Raw genomic sequence first — 25,956 nt, 5'->3', positions numbered from 1 at the left:
AGGAAAAAAATACATCATAATACTCTTATGAATACTCAGATGCCTTTAAGAAGCTGACAGCAGACAAACACACATATGCCCTTCTTCATGAATAAGACTGAAAGAAAATTTTTCTGGTAAGTCACAAGAAAACTAAAAGATTTGAATCTGGAAGAGATTAAGAACTTCAGGTCCCATACATGTTTCTAATATTCATGGACTATGTTTCACCTACACCATATCTGCTTCAGCAAAATCACAAAAGGTTTACTGAACCCATCTTGACTCAAACTGTCTCTACGAAAGCTTTCTAAGAACCAGAAAAAAGCCATGCTAGCATTTCCATGTAATGTCATTTAAGAGTTGGCTGTTTAGAAAACAGTACCACATGGTGTATTTGCCTCTAAAACATTTTAAAACTACAGGAGCAGAACCAGAAAATGAACCCCAGAACATATACATTTCGTAGAATTTTGTGTTTCTTGCTTATACTTAAGTTCTGCATCATCACATATTCTACTAATATTAAATAGAGGCAATGAAACCTCAATTAATTCTAGACTCTCAAGGGCAGCTACTACTTTTCTACCTTAACATCTTACCTTCTTTTTATTTGTCTTGTTCAGAACCCTTTATCATACAGCCAGAGGAGGATGGCAAAGCCCTACGTGTGGGAATACACCGAGGTCCTCTCTGCTTCGGGGTTAGCTTATGTGGTTTTGCATTTAATAATCACTAGCTATAATGCACAAACATCACTGGGAGCAGATACCAGAACCTAGAGCTTTCTCTTTCAGAGGACCGATGTCCACTCTAGGTTGGAGAACCAAGCTCTGTTGCCTGTTCTTATTTTGTTCTCAACTTTACATTCCATTCTACAACGATCAAGGATGCACAAGCACAACTGAAAAATAAACCCAATCTGCCCAGGTTCTGTAACATGGCAGCACTCTCCCAAGATGTGCAAAAACGTGGCTATAAACTTTTTCAAGATGAGTAGAGATCTTTTAGCCCCTGGACAAGTGAACCACTAAGATGTTATGGAAGAGAACCTTCTCCCAGGTTCTTGGATGAAAGTCACTTCCTAACGTGTTTCACCTTTTCTTTACACATCATTTACAATAGAGTTGACTGAGATGCAGACACACTCCATCTGTGAGCACCAGACATTTACATGAGATGGATGCTGAGTAACAAACAGACCAAATTGGAAGGCAGCATCTCAGCACACACAGAGCCAGATCTCAGGCAAGCTGGGAATCTGCTGACTTTGGCTGCTAGGCAGAGTTGTTGCTTTCTGAGATACTGGATCTTAAATTAGATGCTAGATGTCTAAATTCTGCTGTCAAGTGAAACTTCAACATCTGAATGTCTTTGGGAACTTGAGGAAAAGAAATGTATTATACTACTATAGCTTCTTGGAACAGATTTGTATGAAACAGTATTAGCAACGCTAGATCCGTCTCTATACTGTCATTGCTACTGCTTGCTATCTTGCACAGTTAACAATTTTTTGTTAGGTAGCTCCATTCTTACAAGCTGCTTGGAAATACATTACAGGATGTCTTAGGTTATTTTTATGCAAGTCTGAAGGCTGTTTGGTTCCGAGGGAATTTGAAATTATGAGCTATCTTCATGAGGCAGTGCCAGAGATGACTAAACTTTGAGAGGTTGAAAATCTGGATCTATCACAAAGCATTCAATAGACATAGCTTGCAAATGAGGGTAAGACCCGACTACTTATTTGCTTACAATGTGCTTGTTATTCTGAAAATACTTTTAACATGACAGTCAAAATAATTTGTTTTGTTTCAGCACCTGTGAAAACGTTTGAGTATCTCCTAACTCTTTCATATACTCAGTTCCTGAACTCGCTGACAGCCTTTTATCAATACATTTTTTTTCTTATTTATAACCATGACTTGCTACTGTGGTACCCTCCAAAAAGCGTTAAGAAGGTGAAAACTTTCACATTACAACTATGTCAGTTGTTACAGAAATAGCAGGTTTGCAAATGCAGCCTCAAGTAACCACATGGAAGCTGTATGGTTCAGTATATTGCAGTACGTTGGGGCTTTACTGACTTTGCTCCTGACCAGTACTCTCCTGATTCCTGTGACTACAGTGACATAGCTTATATGTTATGGTTCTAGTAACCCACCATTAAAAAAACATAACAGGAGTAATGACTTTCTTTATAAACATATTTTATTTAAATACTTTTAAGAAATAGGCTATTTTCTTTTCCTGAGGCCTTTAAAATACCAGTTTAATATTTTTTAAATAAAATTTTAAATTACTTTTGCCATTTTTAAACAAACTCTTGCTGCAAAAGACATTCTGAAAGTTTAAAATAAAATAAAAATATTCTTTACTTTCACAGGGTTAACTCCTCTCAAATTATTTAACTGCAATGTTATCCAAACCATTAAACTTAAGCATGACATATTTCATGCAAGGGTAGATTAGTTGAAGTGCTTAACTAAACCTCTATATACCATAGTACTACACGACTTTCTCACTCTCCTGGAATTACAGTCAGTCCCTTTGAAGTTTCTCTTCAAGGAGAAAACAAGTATGTTGAAACACTTTTGAGGCATGAGGTGGACTGATCTATTGCACAAATATCCTTAAATGTACCGAAAATAAAGTTTTTTCATAACCTAAAGCTTTTATTTGCTGATGAATCAAACATACCAAATAGTTCTCGTCTTGAAAGGCATAGTGCAACGTAGTAATCCACTGACAATCTCCATTCACGAGGACATTTCTCTCCTCTCGGAAGCAAGCTGTCTAAAGGAAGAGAGAGGGAAAAGCCATTGTCAACATCAACAAGTAGTTTTCACAGGATGCATATATATGGATGTTTTATGGGATTATTTAAAATTACTGAACAGAGGTCTCTATTCATTGGAATTCAGTCTGCACAAGTGACAAGCCAGGGAATCTGCGCAGGCTTGTAGTCAGGCATTCAGTCACTCTAATCCTGACTATGACCTTAAAAAAAAACTGAAACAAAACAAAACCACCCAACCAACACGCAACACACACCCACCAAAACACCAAAAAGCCCACAAACCAATTTGAGTCAACACTGAATCTTTGTTCCATAATGTATTTTTAAAAGCCAGAAAAATGGTAACTTGTCACTGCAATCTGTAGCAGAAAGATACTGGCTCTAAGAAAGTAAGCCTGGTGGTTCTGAAAAAGACCTTTGTGAAAATAGAGTTTCATGTATACTTTTCTTACATTACAGTTCCAGTTCCAGACACTGCCAACACACTACAGGAAATAAGCAGATTTTACTATTACTGTCTTATCTTTGTCCACTATAATACATTTTCATTTTCAATAATCTTTACTTCAAACAGCACACTGCAACACTTCAGAGAAGCAAGCTCTGTGTAACAACAGGTTTTCTCAGCATCTTTACATAAAACCAACTTTCATAAACTTCAAGCGAGTCCTCCTTAATAAAAATATATTAACGTTTTTATTGGATCAGAACCATCAAGATGCAGACCTTGGGACTCTTACACTACTCTCGATTCAGAGAGCCATTATTAGGATATTCTGTAGCTGCAGATTCAAGTGTTTGGGTTCTAGATAATAATTGTTGGGTTTTTTTGTCATCGCCACTTGTCCAGATGTCGTAGAAAATGCACTATGGAAGACACATGCCTAGGAAGCCCAAGCCTTACCATATACTGATTGCACCTTATAAAGGTATCTCAACCATTTTTCCCCCTAAGGAAGCAAAAGTCAATCTACAGTTCTACTGAAGACAACCATACTGTGGCCACATTGTAAAGTCAGCAATTATTGGTGCAAAGAGATGTAAATTGTAATTAAATGTTAACTGAGAGGGGTTTAACCGTTTATGAATGCAAGGGCAAAGTATCACTCTACAAAAAGTTTGGCAGCAACAGCAGCTCCAAGAAATCCTATCGCCTGCCTGCAGGACCAGAGCACAGGACTTTGCAGTTTTTCTGGCACCACAATGTGAGGAGGCTGCCAACACAGAAAACTAGTTTGTTTATTTTCGAATACATCAGTTCCTTGATCCAGTTCACTGTGCAACCTCAAATAGCGAGGGAATGTTATGAACCCTCCAAAACCAGTAATGCTGCTGAACACTTTGCATCATGACTTTGAAGTATAAAACTCTCTTTCTCTGCTTGCACTATCTTAAAAGGCCTTGAGATGTGCCTTGAAAAAGCATGACAGGCTACCTAATCAGACAGTCAGGACTTATTTGGAGCTGTCAACAGTAATACACTAATGACTATGTATTTTGCTGTCAGAACAACGAATACAAATGGTCCACCTTATCAACATAAATGGCATGCCTATTTTTGCTTGCAACCCATTTAAGGATGTCAGCTGATATTCACTAATCTTTCCTGTATTTTAGTGGCTTCCGACCATATGTTTTTTTCCTGCAGCTAGTGCACAAATAAGCAGTATTTAGATAACTTTTTGCTATTTTTAATAAGTCATACAAAACAAACAAACCAGTACAACACAATGTGCTTCTTAGCCCACTCATACAGTGGATAAGAAACCACCTGAAGTCTGCTTTTCAGTGGAACTGCCCACTTAAGAGGCTACTGTATTCTTGCAGGCTTAATTTTAAAAACTAACAAGTTTTACCACATTTGAGAAATTTTAACACACAGATGTTTTATGAACTTGATATGCAGGTTATAAAGTCTTGCTTATCCAGAAAAGCCACATCAAATAGCAAACTTTACTGGAAAAGACAAAAGGGCACAGCAGAGAAGACAGTTCCTTTATTGCCCTTTGTAGATGGGGAAAATCAGTGGAAGGAGAACTTAGCTGGACTGTTACTTGTCTGAAGTGTGTACTGGGAAAACTATTTCTCATTATACATCTTTCTTGGTGGATAACCCTCTTCCACCTCCCACCTGCCTGAGAGGGTAAGAGGAGTTAGTTGCATAATTTGAAGACAACTTGTAAACAGCTGTCTTCTCAGGACATCTCTACATGTAAAAGTTTCAGCTATTTAGGTAGGCCATTTAATTAAGTCACTTTAAAAACGACTGAAGTAAGACAGTGTAGCTGTATTTTCATTAGAGTTTGGGAGCCCCCTACAAGCATTTGGGTTTAAAACAATTCTATACTGACCAATGAATTAACCCAACTGAAATCTGTGTAGAAAGGGCACCAAATTTCCCCTGTACAGGGGAAGGCTTAATGCAGAACCACTGATGCAGCACAGCCAAGAGTGTGAACACTCCTGACAGCTCAAAGAACAGCCGAGTGGCAGTGGCTGCCGCCGCTTGTAAAGAGGAGCATGGACCGATGGACAGAGTGTGACTAAATTAAACTTAACAAGAGGGAGAAGATTTATTCACAGGAAAAGAGCTGGCACTGATTCACTGAAAGGAAGGGAGGGACTAGGAAGGGTAGGCTGGGGGGAGGAGGTGTCAGGAAGAGGACAGAAGAATGGGACAAGGAAGGGTCAGCAGGCTCAGTCCTCAGCAAGCAGCTAGCCTTCGCCCCTTAACAGAACTGCTGCAAGTATTGATGTACTAAATGTATTTTCCCCTCAAATCTACTGCTCATTTACCTGCAGACTTATGTAATATTACATTTGCCATAACGTTTTCCTCTACCATGCAAGAGTAGGTATCCTAGGAATATGCCACTTCCCATGGCATAGTCTTAGTAGGTCTCTTCCTAATCTGTGAAGTACCCATTCACATTTACATAATTTGTTGCGACAATGTACATATCCTTTAATCAAAAATACCCTTCTGAAACAGATTTACCTTCTTAACACATTTTGTTTTACAGTTTGAATCTGTGATTCCAAAATACTTAGTTGTAGTTTCACCAGTTATATAAATCCTGTTACAAACTGTAGGATGCAAAGCTCCTTAATGTATGCTTTCTGAATGCAAGGCAAACAAGACCTTTTCATAACGTTTTTGTATACAGCTGTGAATGTCATAGTAGCATCAATCTCAGCTTTCATGTAGTCTTTAACTTGCCTTTATTGTAAACAAAAATCTGGCCAATAAATTCAGGGTAAGAACTAGGGCAGACTGTCTGGTAAACGAACACACAGTAATGCTGAGAACAGATGCCTGGAAGGGACTGTCAGACTTGATTGCATTAAAACAGCTTAAGAAAAAAAAGAAAAAAGAATGAAGCTCCTACGTTCATGAAATAATTCTTCCTAATCTGGAAGAGCTTCAATGTAATTTTCTTAATACCATTAAAAAATTCTCTGCATTAAAGAACCATATTACTTACCTCTGCCCTTTTAAGCATTTCCCACTTATTTAGAATTTTCATTGCATAAATGCGCTCTGTACACTTCATTTTAACAACTGCAACCTGAAATAATAAGATATCTTTATTTAACAAAAGCATGGTCAGAGAAATACAATTTTCAAACAGCTTATTGGTCATAAATTAATAAAATAAGTTACTAAGGAGTCATCAGCGATCAACTCACACATTGATAAACTACAGCTTGAGTCTTTGCTCCTTCTATATTCCTCCTCCATTATTACTATGTGCTTGATGCACAGCACACCATGTGTGGTCAAGTGCTCATGATTAAGTACACTGGGGATGATACAGGAGGAGCATGAAGCTTTTCATATGAAGATGCACAGTAAAGCTGCATTGTTTGCCAAGAACAAGTGATGCTTGTACGTCATGCCTTCAGCCAATGAGGCAACATTTAAAAGGGCAGCCTAAGAAAACAAGAAAGACTGCTGTCAACAGAAATACACTGCCATTTGACTAATTTGTTTTCACATTTCAGGTTTCAAAAACTTGAAAGACATTTGCAAATTAACATGCTTTTGTGTACTGTATGCAGATATTTAAAAAGAAGCAAAAACAGTATTCATTTACTTATTCATCATTTTGCTTGAAGCATTTTACTATGCATCCTGTGTATCAGACTTGCTTGGACTGGTCTATTACAAACAGTAGCTGTGCACATAGTTGTACAGTGAAAGAAAAAACAGAAGACTACAAAAACTTCAAGGCTTAGGAATGCAAAGACTGTATTTTGACCAAGACTTGTATTCTTCAAGACCAAAACTAATTCTTCTTGTGGTAAAGCCATCATTTCCACAAAATTCTTCCAGCTGGCAAAAGAAAAGCAGGCATCACGACTAAGACAGCAACACTTTCACAGGACTGACTATACATGGACTGCTGCTTCTCAGCTCATCTCTATTTCAGAAGTAGAAAACCCACCAGCTTTCATTGCTTTCAACAGGGCTCTGAGTAGCAGTGGGAAAAGTAACAGCTTGCCCCTTCTGTTGCTTAAAAACTCTTGTCTATAAGGGATTCAGGAACTCCAGCAGCTCCAAGAAGACACTGACTATAAAACAAGGTTGGAATAGTGCATCAAACAGAGCAATACTATACAAAGTCAGAAGTTCTGAGGAGGGAAGAGGGAAATACACCACCTCCCTGCACCTTATCAGTAAAGAACTTCAGATGAGGGGCAGGGAGACAACTGCTTCTCCAGTAACACAAGAATGGGATTTTCACAGTCAGACAGACACCTCACTCTGCAGATGCATACCTAAGCCTTCCACCCCTCAGTGTGTGAAGCTGCACTCACCAGGTCACGTCACAGGTGAGCGACACCTAGTACACACCTCCACACAGAGTCATGCAATGGAAACAGCTTAAGAAAAGGACTAGCAGGCACCCATCACAGGAAAGACGAGGCAACCTGGCCTTAAACGCAGCCGGGAAAGACACTAAGAAGCAGCTTCTGTAAGCAATGCAGAATATCCACGGCTACGTTACATCCCAGTGTCTCCTGGCCTACAAACACCTCCCGCAGACACTGCTCATGCCGTGGGGGAAGGATGAGTAAGACAAGAAAGTCTCAACCAAACACATGAGGTTCCTTGGCACATAAGAAAGTGCTCAACACTGACTTTCGGTAATGGCCTGAAATGTTGAGCCTTGCTCCTAGCCTCATCACGGCCTTGCAGTTAAAAGCCATTGTAACAACCTCTCTCCATACACTTAATTGAATCATTACCCTGATACAGCTGAAGGCACACTAAGTCAAACTGCAGATTAAAAGCTTTGAGAAACTGCAAGATGCTGACATTACCCGCTATACATTTTAAACTCTGTTCCACACAGAACATGATGACTAAGGAAATACCCCCATTTCCACTGAAGGGACAGACCAGAATTGAGCGCAATTACCTGCTGCAGGCGAACAAAAGCTCTGGGGCAGAAGCAATTTGCAAGCATAGCTCTGCAAGCCCTGAAGTAGCAACATTCAAGTTTCATTACACCACAGCACTAGAACTGCTCAGCCATTTAAGTACAAATACAGTGCACAAATCAGAACCCAGATACGCATCTACTGCGCTTTATCTAAGGCCATCGCTGTCTGAAAGCACTGCAGGATGGTGGAAGTTTGAAGCCTGCTCAACTGCTGAGGAATGATGTGAGCCTGGCATCGCCGAGCACATGCACAGCTGAGGAGCTGTGCAAACGTTAGAACAAAGTAGTAAATGAGAACAGGCCTGGAAAAAGAAAAAAAGAAAAGAAGGAAGCCAAATCTGTAGGACCTATTTAGCAATTCCCCAGTTGCTATCTATATCAGTGCTATTTATTTTCAACTGAAAGGACTGCTTAAAAAAGCCCAATTTAAACTTTCTGGAGGAAGATAATTGTCTTCTGTGGAAGAAAAGTAGAATTAATAAAAGGAAAGTTGACTCATTTTCACATTAAGGGGATGTCAAGTTATGGCACCAGTAAACACACTGCTGCTCTAGTTGTAAGGGTAACAGTGGGATAGATTCTTGTGCCAGTAGAAAAATTCATGCAACCATACAGCAAAACAGGTAATTCCCCAAGAATTTTACCTCTGAAAAGAAACCTGAAAAGTGCAGATGATGCCTCACAGAAGGAACAGAATTTTGGCCTCACTGGACCTGACTCCTCAACCCATTCTAATCATTAGAATTTTTTTTTTTTTTTAAGAAAACAAACAAAAAGACATGCACAACCTAAACCTCACTGATGCCTGAACTGAAACAGGTAAGTACAAACTAAATTATGCCTTGATAAACTCAGTACTATTATAAGAAAGAATATTTTCGCAATATTGCAAAAAGTCCTACACCCTTTGTTCCATAAAACACCTCAGTGTTTCCTTGAGTTAGCTTTCTTTCACTTTCTTTGTCAGGTGGCAGAATTTTTAAGTTTACATTTTTCATATAATGCTTTGGCTGCTTCTGAGATGCCACGGTATAGCTGTTTTTTTTTTACTTTTGTATTAATTCCTCTTTCTCTGGCATACCTCAAATTCAATTACAATAACCACACTGACCACTTTGCAAGATCAAACAGAAACCTCTTATATTGCAATTGTACTAACCATGCAAGATGTCAGGTTTTAAATATGATGGCTCCTATACTACATACCAATCCACCACATCTACTAACGTAAGAAAAAATACTCGGTGTTCAGAGGTATTCCAAAATTCCAAAGGATGCAGATTTGTACACTGCTGCAAATGCCTACTTTAAGAACAAAAGCACTGCTTCTATTTTCAAAGTTTAAAAGTCTACTGGCTGAACAAGTGCTCATGTTATGCACAGGCTGTAAAAGACCAGGATTTAATTTTGACGCTCACTCTTCACTTCCAAGACTATTACAACTTACACTGTAACAGGAGTTAAAAAAAAAAAAGTATATTAAGAATAATGAAATGAAAAAAAGGCACAAGCAGAGGTATAAAATAACTTCTGAAGAAGATTTAATAACCTAAAACATTCCAGGCCTGGAAGAGATAACAGCTATGATAGGCACACAAAACCACGAATGTTGCAGAGAAGATGAACAGAGAACAATTATTTGCTGTTTCTAGCACAGAAATTGAAAAGCATCAAATAAAATAAAAAGGCAGCAAGATTAAGGAAGTATTATTGTCACACAACAGTTCTGGAACTCAGCCACAGGCTGCTGTGGACACCTTAAGTATTCAGGGAGTATCTAAATACATGCTTAATAACCGAGTAACGCACATAGAAGAAGTCTCAGTGACTACTGATCACGGAGTTACAGGTGTGGTTAGGGAGTCCCTGAACCCTCAGCTGCTGGGAGGGTTCAGCTCTGCTCCGTCCTTGGAGTCTTTTCCTACACCTCTCTACCTGGCCAAAGGGATGGCATGTGGGCTAACTAATCCACACACCTTTGACCCAGAACAACTATCTTTGATACCTGTGTCAAATTAAGGAAATTAAAACTTACTCAACTTGCATCTCATTATGCTAGGCTGGAATGGAGAATCAGGGGTTCTGAACACTCAACAATCACAGAGTGGTTCAGTAGAGAGATTTAAGTGATTCTGTTTTACCAAGTCTTAAAACACTGACAACGAAAAATTCCACATGCAGGGGTTCCCCCACCACTGCAACTCCCGTTCCAGGCAAGCCTGTATGGGTCTAATCTGTCACCAGCCAATTTGATTACCATCACTGTGACTTGTCATGCTCAAGATTCACGGCAACAGGGACACTGCAATAAAAATCAAGTATGTTTCCTCAAGGACCTCAGAAAGCCTAATGAATCCTAGTGTCTACAGTTCAACCAACTTTAGACATATTTACATCAAAAAAATGTACAAGAACTGGGGCTAAAGCATAAGTGAGAGCCAGCTGTGGTAACTACATACCACAACACCCTATCAGATTTGTATTACTTCTGCTATCCATTTTCTTGTCCTGCTTTTTGCCTCAAAGCTCTGTTTCACTTGTACTGCAATAAAATAAAAAAAGAACCAATATAGCTAAAATAACATTTTTAGAGTTTGGCAAGAGCTAGTATTTTGCTTCTTGAATTGTTTTATAGAATTATTTTGCTGTGTTTTGATCTTCAAAACCCACTTCATATTGACATTTAGGACAGTAATGTACAAAGCCATCCTAGGCCAAGTTCCGCCTTTCTTCATGCCCCGATGAAACCTACAGGGTGGGAATCTGAGCCAAATCAGCCTCTACAAACATGACAGAACTTCCCACCACTGTACTCTGCCCTTTGAGTGACATGATCAGCATTAGTAAGCAGCATCAAGTTACAAATTATCTTTTATGTAAATGATAAGTATGGCACAAGAAAGTGCAGAAACCATTTAAATGCAAGACTGGATTTCCAGAAAACAGTTAAGATAGTTAACAAAAAGACTTCTTGGAAACCATGCTGGCATTAATTTCAAAGCAAAGATAAAAAAGCTAAGTATGACACTATTCATGCTCATGGCATGTTAAACTTATGTTGCAAGTAAAACTTATCCTCAAGGACTGGACTTTCAGGAATAAGGCAAAACACAAATGCAAAAAGTTCTCAGCTGAGAAGAGGAACACAGACAGGTGATAACCCTCATGCAATCAGCTTATAACAGCAGGTAGTTAAGACAAACACAACTCTGGAATTCATAGGCAGATACACACCACTAGAGATGGGTAAACATTACTGCCTTGTAGAAATACAAACTCACCGGAAACTCCACACACAGCCACACCTCAGAGAAATAAACTTTATCTGGAGCAGATGTCAAGGAGGGCTATTGAGATGATCAAGGAACTAAAGAGCCTCTCACACTACTGTGGGAATAGAAAAAGCTTTACTTGTTAAAAAAAAAAAAAGTGGATATGATTGCTGCCTACAAATAAAATTGAAAGGAAGGACATCAGTAATAAGGATGATAAAAGATAAAAGATCTGTTTAGGCTAATAGACAATAAAATTACATGGATAAAATAGTGTAAAATTACCATGAATTAACCTTTGGCAGGAACTTGGAATGGTTCTAGACATTTGAGCAGAGATTTTAGACAAGCCTTTCAACCAGGAGAAGAGCTGAAATGTCATTTCAGATGTAAACAATTTATCCATAATGTCTTATTACCAGATTCATAATTGAATATTACAGCCATTTCCCTCAGTTAAAGCTTGTATATGCCACTTCTACTCTACTATTTCTGTCTCACGCTATTGATACCTTGGTCACTAGCTACTGAAAAAACACTGCAGGAACTGCTTTACCCTCCTGATACTTCAGATATGAAAAGTCTTTGATATATAGCTCATTAGTTAACAGTTTTAATACTACATCTTTGAGGAAAAACTGGTCTGGACTGCTTTATCAGTTTTTTCATGTCTATTTTACATTTAAAATGAGCAACCAGAGTGTCTTTTGGTAGGGTTCATATGCCACAGTGCACATTCCCAAAGCAAAATCATATTTTTGAACACACAGTGTGGATCTTCATGTTGTGCAAATAAGAAATCACAAGTGCCAGCCAGAAAGGTTCTGCAAAAGAAGAATAAAGGCCCCGAATAACACCTAAGCTCTTCCTCAGCAATCAGGGGATTGCAGAGACAAATGGCTGGTCTCGCAGCAGCACTACAATGAACTGTGTCTCTGCAGCTCCTTGCAACCTGCCTGTCACCATAGTAACTTGGTGCTGCCATACAAACAGACACGGAGCTGGGGAGGACTAAGATTGCAACCAGCAACCAGTTTCAAAACAAAGCAGCTTCTTTCTTTGTCCATTTCCACAGCAGAAAATAGCTTGCTTTGGTATTTTTCTTGTGAAGACCACACTGTAGAAAAGCAAAGCTAATAAAATATTTCTTCTGCATCATATTCTGAATGCTCCAGCTCTTTGAATAGCTGGATGAAAAGTGTCATATGTTGTGTGCGATACTTAGGAATTCAGTTAATCTACAATGTAGGAGGGTATAGTCCCTGCTGGGTACCTAATACCAATCACCAAAGCTTCTGAATAGGTGAGACAGCCTTAATTGCAGTCCGTAGGCTCACTGTGCCCCAGGTTAATTTCTAGAAGTACAAAAAAACATTAAACTCGGTAGCCTACAGCTGCGGGAAAAGGCACAAAGAGCTCTGCATCTCACTGCCAAGCACAACCGTCCACAGGAAGCTTAGGGTTTGCATATTCACTTTTGAGTCTCACTGCACCCTTAGCCAGTATATCTCTCATTAGGAACCACATAATTTATCAGAAACCGGTGGTACACAGGGGATCATCTTGTTCTCTCAACCATTATTTTTTGTCTTCTGGAAACACTTTTTTTTTTGTCTGTTGATTCCAGCTCAGACTCTGACTAAGCATCCTTAGTCAAGGTAACACATCCTATTGCTGAACACTACAGAGATCAAGTCTGTACACAACAGCATTTATATGAAAAGGTATTTCTAATCCATCCAGAGCAGTAATACTTAGGTGGGGCACATTAGGAGTTTTAGTTATTTTTGTGCTAAGCAAGACCAAGCAGTTCCACCCTTCCGCTGGAACCACAGTAAGCGTTGCTCATTCAAGAAATCCTTGCTAACAAACAAGGGAAGGAAAACAATTGTTTCAGTCCCATGCTGCCAAATTTCCAGGAGGTGTCAGCCACGTTATACAATCCAAGTTCTCAAACAAGGTACATCGTGACCCGGTTCTTCCTTCAACAACTGCTCTTCATTGAAATGCGTTAATCTACAGCAGTGTGCCTAAATTGTCCTTTAAACAAAATGAGGAAAAGTGATCTTAAAGACTTACAAGTACATTACTAAGAGGTCAGATAAAGCTTGCAGAAAAGCAAGCGCAAGTATTTAGAGCCAGACAGCCCCCGTACCCAGGATCCTCCTCCCATCCCTCTCACCATACTGTAGCACTAGTACTCCCAGTTCCTTTGACATGTAGAGGCAAACACCAAGCACACAGAAGGCACTTAGGCTGGCATAAGTTTCTCAGGCAAGCACAATCCCACCCAGCCCAGGTTCTCAGGACATTATTTCATTTCAAATAATGGTCCACAGTATTTCCAGATGGAAGGAATAGTCAGGCACTTGCAAAGTTCAAGCCACAGGTGGTTTGGGTTCTTTGTTTTGGTGTGGTTTTTTAAAGGTCTAAAAGCTGGAGGAGTTTTCCATTCCATGCTCATATTATTTAAAGCTTCTCCTAAAGAATGTGTATTTTCACTGGTTAACAAAAACCTTCACCCTACATAACATAATCGTTCTTGTCTACAAAGACAGACTTCTACATTAAATTTATTAATAGAAACCAGAATTAAGATTACAGAAAACCATTTTAGTTCTGATTTTATTTCAGGGGGATTTTTAATTATTATTAGTTTTATTCCTCATAGAGGTTGCCCCCCTATACATGAGCTATCTGCCTATCTGACCCACAAAAAAGAAAGACTGAAAGTAATATTGGGGCACTCATGAAAATGTTCCACCCAGCTGGGTGTATACCCAGGCGAATACAACATAGGAGACAGGGAAGAGTCAGGAGTAGTTTATCCTTCTTACAGCTAGCATTTCAAATTATATGCTATTCCAAGTGTCATGCACTCAAAGAACATTTCAAACTTTTCTTTGTAACTATGAAACTTCTGAAAGTATTAAATTATGTTCTCAAGCCAGTAACTCCAGGAGTCAAGAGCCTTAAATTAGGTATTGGGTTTGCACAGCAAGGTTTTGGTAGCGGGGCGGGCTACAGGGGTGGCTTCTGTGAGAAGCTGCTAGAAGCTTCCCCTATGTCTGACAGAGCCAAGGCCAGCCGGCTCCAAGATGGACCCACCACTGGCCAAGGCCAAGCCCATCAGCGTCGGTGGTAGTGGCTCTGGGATAACACATTTAAGATGGGAAAAAAAGTTGTGGCAGGCACAGAAACTGCAGCTGGAGGGAGGAGTGAGAACATGTGAGAGAAACAACCCTGCAGACCCCCAGGTCAGTGAAGAAGGAGGGGGAGGAGGTGCTCCAGGTGCCGGAGCAGAGATTCCCCTGCAGCCCGTGGGGAAGACCATGGTGAGGCAGGCTGTCCCCCTGCAGCCCAGGGAGGTCCATGGTGGAGCAGATATCCACCTGCAGCCCGGGGAGGACCCCACACCAGAGCAGGTGGATGCCCAAAGGAGGCTTTGACCCTGTGGGAAGCCTGTGCTGGAGCAGGCTCCTGGCAGGACCTGTGGGCCCGTGGAAAGAGGAGCCCACGCTGGAGCAGGTTTTCTAGCAGGACTTGTGACCCCGCAGGGGACCCACGCTCGAGCAGTGTGTTCTTGAAGGACTGCACCCTGTGGAAGGGACCCATGATGGAGCAGTTTGTGAAGAACTGCAGCCTGTGGGAAGGACCCACGTTGGAGAAGTTCATGGAGGACTGTCTCCTGTGGGAGGGACCCCACACTGGAGCAGGGGAAGAATGTGAGGAGTCCTGCCCCTGAGGAGGAAGGAGCGGCAGAGATAACGTGTGATGAACTGACCCCAACCCCCATTCCCTGTCCCCCTGCGCCACTCGGGGGGAGGAGATAGAGAATTGGGCAGTGAAGCTGTGCCCAGGAGGAAGGGACGGGTGGGGGAAGGTGGTTTTAAGATTTGGTTTTATTTCTCTTTGCCCTACTCTGATTTGATTGATAATAAATTAAATAATTTCCCCAAGTCAAGTCTGTTTTGCCTGTGATGGTAATTGGTGAGTGATCTCTCCCTGTCATTATCTCGACCCATGAGCCTTTTGTTATATTTTCTCTCCCCTGTCCAGCTTAGGAGGGTGAGTGATAGATGTGGCTTTGGTGGGCACCTGGCATCCAGCCAGGGTCAACCCGCCACAGTTGCTGTAAAGGATATTCAGACTTTGAGTTTACCCAGCATGCAAAGTGGCTGGCTTAGTTTATGAGAAAAGGAGAACGGCGTGTTTTGGCAGGTGGCTAGAGAAGAAATCTCTATGTTCTCAGCTAGGCTATTTGTGTGCTAGCATAATAATGAGAACTTTAAGGAACATTTTTTTCTCTTGCTTTCTCAGATCTCCTGTGCTATGAGAACTTTCACTCAGGTGGGTTTGGATTACCAGTTACGTTTTGTTCTCATATTGCTAGAGAAAGTGTAAAGAACCAGGCGCAGTTCTCCTGGTTTGAAAAGGAAAAAGAAAGAAAAAGGCGCTGACATGCCAGTACAGATATGTACCGGTGATTATATTAATTTGCCTTACATTAGATACTGATTTAGCAGTTGTGTTCACAGGGACAAGCTCACATGTGGTCTCAGTCCTCTCTCCAGTCAAAGACCATGCTTCCTTGGCTTATATGTTGTGTGGCAAAAATTGACCACTGATCCTGACAAATAACTAATATCATGCCTTTATTTTGTTTAAGCTATCTTTCTTCAAAAGCTACTGATTTATGCAAAAGTTCTTTGGTAAGACTAAAGCCCCTGGCATTCTCCAAAAAGTCCAAAGTAGCTAAACTGGGAAGAATGGAATGTAGTTTTCACCCTTTTTGAAGTCTGCCTTGTTTAGCTGTTCAGCATTTAAACTACTTAATTCTAATAGGAGTATGTTTAATTTAATTCTGATTAATTTCTTTACGCATTCTAACAAATATTTTATAGGTATTTTTAAAATGTATTTCTAGCAGATAGTTGTGTTTGGGTTGTTTTTTTTTTTAAACAAGAACTAATGAATAACTTTATAACCACTACAATCTCATCAATTAATTTCTAACATAGCTCCTATGTATGTGTGAACATACTATGGAAAAATTACAGCTCCTCCATTCAGTTTTCTCAAAGTGTTGCTTTATACCACTCAGATGCCAGAAGTCCCTCTCAAGAAACTAGATTTTATTTTCTTATTATGGAATGCCAACCTTTTTATAATTACTATCTTATAATGCCTACAATATTTGGCAGTTATAGCAGTGTAGTATACACAACGGTCAAAGGATTCATTCATAAGCAAAACCCACGAAATATTCTCTGGCAAGTGGGATTAAAGTATAATGAACTTAAAATCAATGACTCCTGCATAATTTAAACTGATAAAAAGTTTCAAGCTGCTACAACTATAAACTAAAAGTTTTATAATTAAAAGATGAACAAGACAAGGTGATATTGACAGATAACTAACACCACTGACTTTGTGAGCACTCACAGCTCTAACAGAAGGATGAAATTCAGGTACTTTCTCATTTCACTTCTGTGAAATTTCATTTCCACTGGGGGGGGATGGGATGTACAAATTGCTTTAGTTAAGTTCCATGCTTTTCCAAATGAAAGAATATGTAAGACGTTGTTGATTCAGGCACTCCAAACACTATTAATACAAGTTTCCACCCAGAATTTGTATCTTTTATACACCTTAAGACTCTTGATCCAAAGCTAAGAAAGGGCATCCTAAGCGCCCTAGCAAGTATAAACTGAAGTCTCCTGAAGTTCATATAAATACTTCATCTGCTGTTGTAGTGAGATTTCCAGTTGGTCAATCCCTTAAGTGGAAAAGAGCATCTTTTTGAAAAAGAACAGAGCAAGTACTATGGAAAACAGCCCTTCCTTAAAGTTACACTGTGTGAAGGAATTCCCAACACTGACTCCATCTGCAAGTCACTATAAAGGGTTCCCTTGACCTGAAAGCATTTTTGATAGCTATAGCATTCACAAGTCTCGCTCTGAAAAGATCCAGAAACCACTTCTAATCCCACAAAAAGACAAACTGCCAAAACACTAATCTAAAATTCTTTAGATATCAGTGGTCACAGCCACTATAGCAAGTAATTTGGCACAGCAAGACCAGAACAACAGATGAAAGCAGCCTGTGCTGTTCTTTCCCATCTATACTGTATGCAGTTCAGGAATTTTGCTTCAGACTGTATCTAGCCTAGTCTCCTGGACCAAACATGCTTTGAAGCTGTTAGGAGAGTCAAACCCAGTGATTGATTCTTATGTACTCCTTGGGGCCAGAAGCACATTTGGTGCACACCTGGAACAGAGGTTCTGGCTTAGTTTCCTCCAAAAGAAATCCAGCTCATGCATAGCAAAATCATTCCGCAGTAAGTGGGGGCAATCTCTTCAAAACCGTGCTACTGCTTTGAATTAAAACCCTAATGGAGAGATAGACAGTTACCTACTACTGTCTTGATTCTCTAGGCCTTTTATCTATTTATAAACCTCTTCGCTCAGACCTCTTTTGTGGACTTAATTTGTAGCTTTCAGCCCTTCCTTAGACTTATCTAATTTTTTTTCCCATTTCTGCTTTTTCCTGTCCAACTCTCTGTAGTAACTTTTCTCTCTAACAGCCATGTTCAAATAATACATGCCAGCTAAAATCAAACACTCAGGTGAAAGAACCAACTGATTTTCATGCAGTATTTCTACTACCCTAAGATAACACTTTCATTTTTGTAACAAATGTTGCAACTCATCAAGTTCAACATCCACTAGAAAGTGAACTTTTGTCTTACAGGTCAAGATGTTACTATTTAGCTGGACATTTTACTTAAAATGCTCAAGTTCCTTCAGCAGCTATGCTCACAATGATTACATGTGAACTACATGTTACCCATCACATCATTAGATGATGGCACAGATGAAAAGATGTTCTCGAAACACTAATTTCTGTCTTAGGTGTCCACCTTCCTCCAAAGCAGTCTCTAAGATAGCTTAAAATTATGTGGATATGAAGCTATTCACACACTACCAAGTGCATATACACATAGAAACTTCATTGCTTTCTGAACCTAGCTCAAGTAGGGTCCTGGCATTTTTCTAGCTTAGTTTCTGGTCTGCCCCTGATACCTCTGTCCCACAATCAAACCCTATGAGAAAGAGTTTGAGGTGTCCAGGGCACACCACGCCTGGAAGGAGAGCCCTGCAGAGCACACAGTCCTGCTCTCTGTGGAGAAAATGGGAGATGAAGATAAGGAAGCCTAGCCTTAGCCATTGGCGGCAGAAGTTGTTACAAAGTGCTAATGGGCTGAAGTGAGCCGCTAATGGCTGTCACTGCATTTGACTTTAGTGTGGGACTACTTAAAAGAAGCTTCCTGAAAGAAATCTAAGGGGTTTTCTACTTACAGAAATTCTCTAGTTAATCAACTCTTTTGCTCACAGCTATGGCTTTACTTACACATACTTAAATGCTGAAAGGGTTGTCTTTGAGGTTCTCCAGAAGTCTCAGGTATCCTATGCCTACTGGAGGGGACATACTCATGAATGCTTTTGCCAGTGGCAAGCCCTATCAGACTTCTGTGACTGGTGAGACTTTCATCAAGTATATTAAGAAGTAAAGCTTCAGTCCAGGGTCCTGGGACTGGCGAGTCCTCAAAACACAAGGCGTTCCTATCATCCCAGCATGATTCAACTTGCTGTCCAAAAAACAGATCCAGCAGCCTTTGATCTTCAAAGATGACAGGGAACAGCCTTTGAGGCAGCCAAATGCGTCTTTCTGCATTACCAGATTGCTACAGAGACAGGCAGATGGGTGGAGCAGCCTCCACGTTCCTACCATAGAAGCAGCCCAGTTCTGTGTTAAATTATAGCAGCACAGAAGAGTACATATGGCAAGTGGGAGAAGAGATCCCAAATTCAGCTGTGCAGCTGCTAGGTGGGACCACCCTGTTCATACACACATTGAAGAGACACTTGTTTTGCTACACTGAAGTCAGAATGAGCCAGTCACAGAAATGGCAGAACTGGACACTAAATATGCTGCTTCAAAGGGACCTTTCACTAGTACCTAGCTACATCCCACATTTGGCAGTATTTTAACACATCTGTGTGAATCTTTTGTCTTTAGGACAAGTACAGCTCAACTGTAGCAAGAAATCAGATGCACAGACGATGAAAGTTACATTACTACAACATTAAAAATCTCTTACCTCACCAAATGCACCTCTTCCAATCACTTTTATAATTTCAAAGTCATCTCGATGCAGTTGCATTTCCTTTACCAATTTTGTAAATGGTCTTGCTGTTTAAGAAAAAAAAGAATCAATTATGAAGAGAAATATTGTAAGCCAAAATAATCCATAAACCAGAGGTCAAAAGTACTCGTTGTATAGCCAGTGCAATAATATTTTTTCAACTACTATTAGAACTATAGAAGTAAAAAATATTAATTACGCTATTTAATTAACACTTAGAATTTTTTAAAACATTCAATCCTATGATTGGTTCTGCCTTGCTGCCAGTGAGTAAAGAGCAAAGTAGTCTTTCAGAATGTTTTCCCACCACTCCCTTTCTTTAGGGTTTTGTGAATCAGTGAAGGACCATGTGAAAGGAAGAGAGCTGATTCCTTATTGGTAAACCCTAGAGAAAATCTGTCCTATCCTTCAGTCACTAGAATAATTCTCTTCTTAAGCAGAGTTCAGCTTTACTTTTTATTATTTCAGCTAGTACCAGCTAAAGCTTTAACAACCCACTCTCAAGAGATAGCTGTATCTACTCAATAGCAATGAAACCATTTTCTATAAGATCTGTGGCTAATTTAAGATTCTTTACTTTGAACTATCTTTCCTGTTAAGCAACATTCACCACATCTCAATTAGACCAAGTATTGAAGGGTTGCAGCCTAAAAGATGTCCAGCAATTAACTAACCTACACTTACTTTATTGTCATGGTCCCACTGGATTCAAGACATTTCTCAAAATACCTGGTTGATAAAATTCCACTGTACATGCAGATCCTATCAATTTTCTCCTCTCCAGTTCCCATTCAGAATATTTTATTTATTTCTAGCATATCACAGGGTAAGGATTACTGTTTACATAAAACATTTGTTACAAATCACTACTCTGATTATGAAGACCAAATCAATAAGGAAAAACACTGGTGCAAGCTAAATTCCACAACAGCAAGTATGGTGTCTACAAAGTAGCAGCTTACACTTCTAACTAACCACAGAAAAGATTGCTCTTCTTCACCTCATCACAAACATCATTAGACTAAAGAGACTGAAGTTTTTAAACACATGTATTTTTCCCATTTGCAACTGAACAAATCATCACAGAACTACTACTTGTAATTCAGCTCAGACTCCCGTTTTACCTCACCTTACGTTATGATTAAGCTAATGAGTTATAAGCCAAACAGAATTCCTGCAAGAGGGGTCACTGCTTGTTGATGTATTTCAGACACTAACACAAACAAACAAAACCTTACAAACACACAGAAGATATGGAAGTCTGAACTGGAGATCACAGACTTCATACTAAGTCTAACCAAGAAAGCCTGAAAACCTCTCAGCAAAAATTCATATAACAGCTAATAAAATGAAGAAATAGCTGTACTGAAGAATAGCCATGCTGCTTCTTTGTACTTAGGAGAGGTGTTATTGAAAAGGTTTCCCCCACAAGTAATACCCCTTTCACTGGATGTTTCTTTTGTATCTGAAGTACAAAATTTAAGAATGAGACTCTACTAGATTTTCTGCTAGATTCCTCATTTCAGCTGGGCAGAAACGCCTACCACGTTCTGCCCCACCACAAGGCCATTGAGACTACCATCCCCAAACCCCAAATTGTTTCTAACAAACTTACCCAGCAACACCAACTGAAACCAGTTAGAGACCTATACTAGTCCAATCAGACATCTATACAACTAAATACCACTGCCAATGGCTGTGATATATATCCATTATTTTGCCAGGTTCTCTTGCCTTCTTCCCTTCCCATCAAATCAGGACAGACTGAGGAAACACAGCTACAGATAAGAGATAAATATGAAAGTTCTATTATCAAGTTATGGATCGGTATGACAGAATGCAGGTCATTAGACTAATTTTGCAGAACACCAGCTTCTGTTATTAAAATTCAAGCGGAGGGGAAACAAAATCTAGTAATTTTACTTCTGGGGGATACTAATGCAATTTTTTTTTTTTAAAGAAATAACCAATTTTAGCAATAATTCTGGTCAACAAACAGAATACCAAAATAATTGTTTTAAGTATTTATAAAAAACCCTGCTGCTGTAAACTGATCACAAACAACTTTCAAAGCAGGAGACACAAACCTACACAAGCTTAAGCTGTCTTGTACACTTAAAAAAATCACCCTTACTTCTTACATTTTTCTTGTTTTGTCAACTGGTGACAAAATATTTTATTATTTTGTCTACAGTTTTCCTTGCTTTGAAGTGTATCAAATTTCACCTCGCTAAAATTGGGATTCGGTTTAGAAATGCATTAAGTTGTATTAAAGCGAGTGAATCCAATTAGTTTTCTATTTTAAAAGATAATAAATATTATGTATCAAGCAGAGCATGTACTTAAATTTGAGTAAACAGAAGAAATAGTGTCTGCAGAGAAAGGCATTAATGCTATATTTCTAGGAACTGTATCCTTCAGGAAGGAAGGATTAGCAGACCTCATTCTCTTTACCCCTATTTCAGTTGGAAAACTGCAAGAGTCCTAGATTGGTCCTGCTTTTTCGAACTCAATTGGTCAACTGAAGTAGTACATATTAAAATGAATTAGTTTAATACATGTAAATGAAAAAAAGTATTCCCTCCTAAAAGGAAGTTACTATTTTTACAAGCTATTTGTGCACTTAACTCATGTTGGCTTTTATTATTTAGCAGATGTGTTGGTGTTCAGAACCACTGCAGCTTCAGTGGTCTCTCTCTTGGAAAGCTAAGCATCAAACATGAATATTTGAATGTACAGAAAAACTTTACATTGGATAGGACTTCCACTGAAATGCAAAAATTCGAGTCTTTGTCAAGGTATCTAAGATTCCTTAAAAGTAAATAAAATTTGAAAAGAAAACCTAATATCCACAGAATCTCATCATCACAGAGACTGCATCAGAGCTCATGCAGCAGATCAGAGCTCACGCAGCAGATCAGAGCTCAGAGGAGGCAACATACCATTAATTCATTTAAACTGATATTCACCTTATTGGCATTTTTGGAGTAGAACCTTGTTTACACCAGGATCTGACCTGCTGCTTTTAAGCACTGGATTGCACAATTTTTACCTCTTAGTAAGTTAAATCAAAAAATATTTCCAATTTGCTTTCCTGCTCCCCCCTCAGGAGGTTGCTGTTCCTCAACACTCTCATATCCAGATCAGTAGCATGTACAGAACTGGCACAACTGAGTGAGCAGAAACTTGCATCAAAAAGTATCAGAGAGCTGTGTTCACTGTGCTTGCCAAAATGATGCCAAGTGATATATCTACCACTACATAACTGGTAAAAAGTTCCAGCTTCTCCTTTTACATATCACTATTTTACAAATAGGGAACTCAAAGCAAACTTCTCTCCATATAGTGGAATGGATAATTACACTTTACTCTTTAGTTTTGATCCCAATATTAAAAGCAGGACTTATGGAGTTGATTTAATACTTAATGAAAGTATTTCATCCTGGCAAACAGAAGCATTAGCTGTACTGGGGGTTGTGTTGGCAGTGATTACTGAATTTTGTTATATATACACTGTTGTCAGGGTAACATTAGCTGAGAGTAATTGCAAGAGTTTGTTTATTCGTGACTGTGAGGCTGTAATCAGAATTTGGGATAGGCCTTCTATGTGCAATATATTTGTATGCATCACTGCCTCTTCTCTCAAGCTGATTTTGCATTATTATACTTACACTTGTCTGGAAGAAGGGTATTCTCCATAAGGCCACACAAGAAAAAAAACCTCAACTAATTTTAAGGAGCCAAGAAATGCATGCTCTCAAGAATATAATACAAAACACTAACAGTCGATGTTTTGATCAATATTCATAACGGGAAGTGAAATACCAGCATTTATTTCTTCATTGAAAACCAGGTTATGTATTAAAGACATAATTCTCCACCCACAAACAAATTCTATTCCGATCATATTCTCCTCTTCCCCTGATAGATGGGACTACGATATTTTGTTTGCACAAAAAGAAAACATCAATTTGAATAATTTGAAAACATAATTTGAAGCGCAGTCATACGTAAACAGATTTGTGATTTAGGTTTGTAAGCTGGTGCATCTACACTGAAGTCAATTAGTATTGTGCCACCTGATAAAAGATATTTGAAGACTGTTTCGGAATGACTAAAAGGTGCAGGAAATGCCAGCGGAGATGATCTGATGCATCAGATTGGGCACTCTGCACTGCTACCCCAGGAATGGGTACATGCTGGCCTCTGTCAAGGTCAGAAGCATATGTCAAACTTGCTCTCATTTCTGAAAGCAGGTCAGGGAAGGATGGTAGTATTGTCAACATCACCCTCAAAAAATAATAGGACAACTTTTCCCAAGCTAGAATGTGGTTAAAAATGAGAAGTGTTGAGGTATGTTTTGGATTTTTACTTTCTGTTCGGATTCTGAACCATTCAATTTATGTCAATAATATACTATCTGGAATCAACAAAAGCTAGCACCTTTATATTACAGTGGACAAAAGACTACCCGCTGGGATTATGACAACTATTGCTTCAGCGGTGGAGCTACCCAATGGCTCTAATTTGAGGACTCCTGAGAATTTTGTCAGGCAGTGCAAGTTTCCAGAAATTCAGAGTCACAAAAATCACTGAGTCAAAGCTGCCAAACGTTCAAGAACATCTGATGTTTTGTATTATTGGCAGCTTCAAGTTTTAAATAAATGTGACAACTGCAGGAAAATAATACTTACAACAGACTTACAGGTCTCTCTCAACAATTCAGGTTGAAAGGGACCTCAGGAGGTCTTTAGTCCAACCTCCTCCTCAAATCACAGTCAATATTGATTTCAGACCAGGTTACTCAGAGTTTTGCCTGGTCATGTCTCAAAAACTTCCAAGGATGGAGACTCCATGGCCTCTCTGGACAACCTATTCATATACTGGACTGCCCTGCACCAGACAGTTTCACAGTTTGGAACTGATCGTGTAAGTGATTTGGGGTTTAAGTCATTATATAACATGATGATAACATTCAGGTATATCTACCCAGAAAGTATGTCCAAACTGTCTGGTCATACAGAAATTCATCTGCCACCACACTCCCTTTATCTACTCATCCCCTTTACAAAACATTGTGGTAGGAAACTATGCGAATTGCAAAATATTAATGTCAGGGAAACAACAAAATGACGCAGATAATTGTCTGTGGAGCCATACTCCCACCAGGCAGATGCAATATTTTATTTAAGATGTTTTCTTTGGAGGAAGAACATGAAAGAGCAGCAAGTTTTACCATTTCCCTCAACTATTCCTCTTAACTTACATTCTAGAAATCAAGTAACTTGTTTGCCCTTTGTGCACCCTTTTCAAAGAAACAGCATTCCTGTGATATTGCTACTAAAACAGTAGGCTGACAGGTTTAACAAGTTAGTGCTTGTATACATGTCTTGGGAGATACCCACACCCAGGTAGCCCCAACCTGCTTACTAGAGTGATAAATACCAGTTACAACCCACACTTGAGTTTTAAAGTACAATCCTCCTGCAACCTGATTGTGAAATTTTCCCTGTATTTTAGAAATGTAAATTTTTGTTAATTCTTCCATCCTTTGTTGACTCCAGTCTTAATTTTTCCAATATAAATTTTGCCAGTAGATCCTTGCCTCCCTTTTCCTGTGCCGGCCTGTTTCCTCTTACTGCCTACCCCTGTGAATGTTTTTTTTTTCAGTCTGGTTTCCTAAGGAAGTAAGGTATGTGTGATCATACTGTTTGGCAGTCTGAGTCCATTCCTCCTGCCTGCTACCTTCTGATCCCAGTGAAGACCCTTAATATCCCCTTTACAAAATGTCACTGAAGTTGTCCAAAGATATCAAGTTGCTACAAGTTTTATTAAAAAAAAGGCAGTGAATAGGAAAGCCACCCACAGTATCATCTCCACTAAGGGAAAGGCTGCAGCAGGAATAGAGCTATCACCTGCTTAGCTGGACAACCAGCACATACTAAGGTGCAAAGCAGACATACCTTGCTGTCCATAGTCATGGAAGGACAGTAGAGCAATACTGACACAGAAGAGGGAAGAAAAGAAGCATACAGCAGAAAAGGGAAGGTAGTACAGTGGGAAGGGCAGGAGTTTATTCCACTGAGCCTCGTAAAGGAGGCAGATCCCAGTTCTGCAGGAAGCCAAACTTCACCAAGTTCTGCTGTTTACAAGCAAAAGGTGACACGTTCTGTGTTCTCTGACACATTTTCTGCCAGGCCTTTGACTTCTGCCATGCCCTCCCTCCCATTTTTATAACATACATACACA

The 25,956-nt window shown here is 39.4% G+C and overlaps 1 protein-coding gene across 20 annotated transcripts in view; it reads right to left on the bottom strand.

Moving 5' to 3' along the window:
• CDC42BPB (CDC42 binding protein kinase beta) overlaps positions 1-25,956 on the bottom strand; it is a 101,756-nt gene that overhangs the window by 52,286 nt on the left and 23,514 nt on the right. For all 20 annotated transcript variants that reach the window (XR_005931980.1, XR_005931981.1, XM_041122056.1 and 17 more), the window contains exons 2-4: positions 19,663-19,754; positions 6,262-6,345; positions 2,677-2,772 (exon numbers count right to left, since the gene is read on the bottom strand). Coding sequence is in view for 18 of the 20 variants with exons in the window: in XM_041122056.1 (XP_040977990.1) it covers positions 2,677-2,772; positions 6,262-6,345; positions 19,663-19,754 (272 nt within the window). In the remaining 2 variants the exon portion in view is untranslated. The remainder of the gene's footprint in view (positions 1-2,676; positions 2,773-6,261; positions 6,346-19,662; positions 19,755-25,956) is intronic.

This window comes from Aquila chrysaetos, chromosome 2 (assembly GCF_900496995.4).
Source record: "Aquila chrysaetos chrysaetos chromosome 2, bAquChr1.4, whole genome shotgun sequence".
NCBI classification, from domain to species: Eukaryota; Metazoa; Chordata; class Aves; order Accipitriformes; family Accipitridae; genus Aquila; species Aquila chrysaetos.
This window is presented reverse-complemented; position numbering and strand designations above follow the sequence as displayed.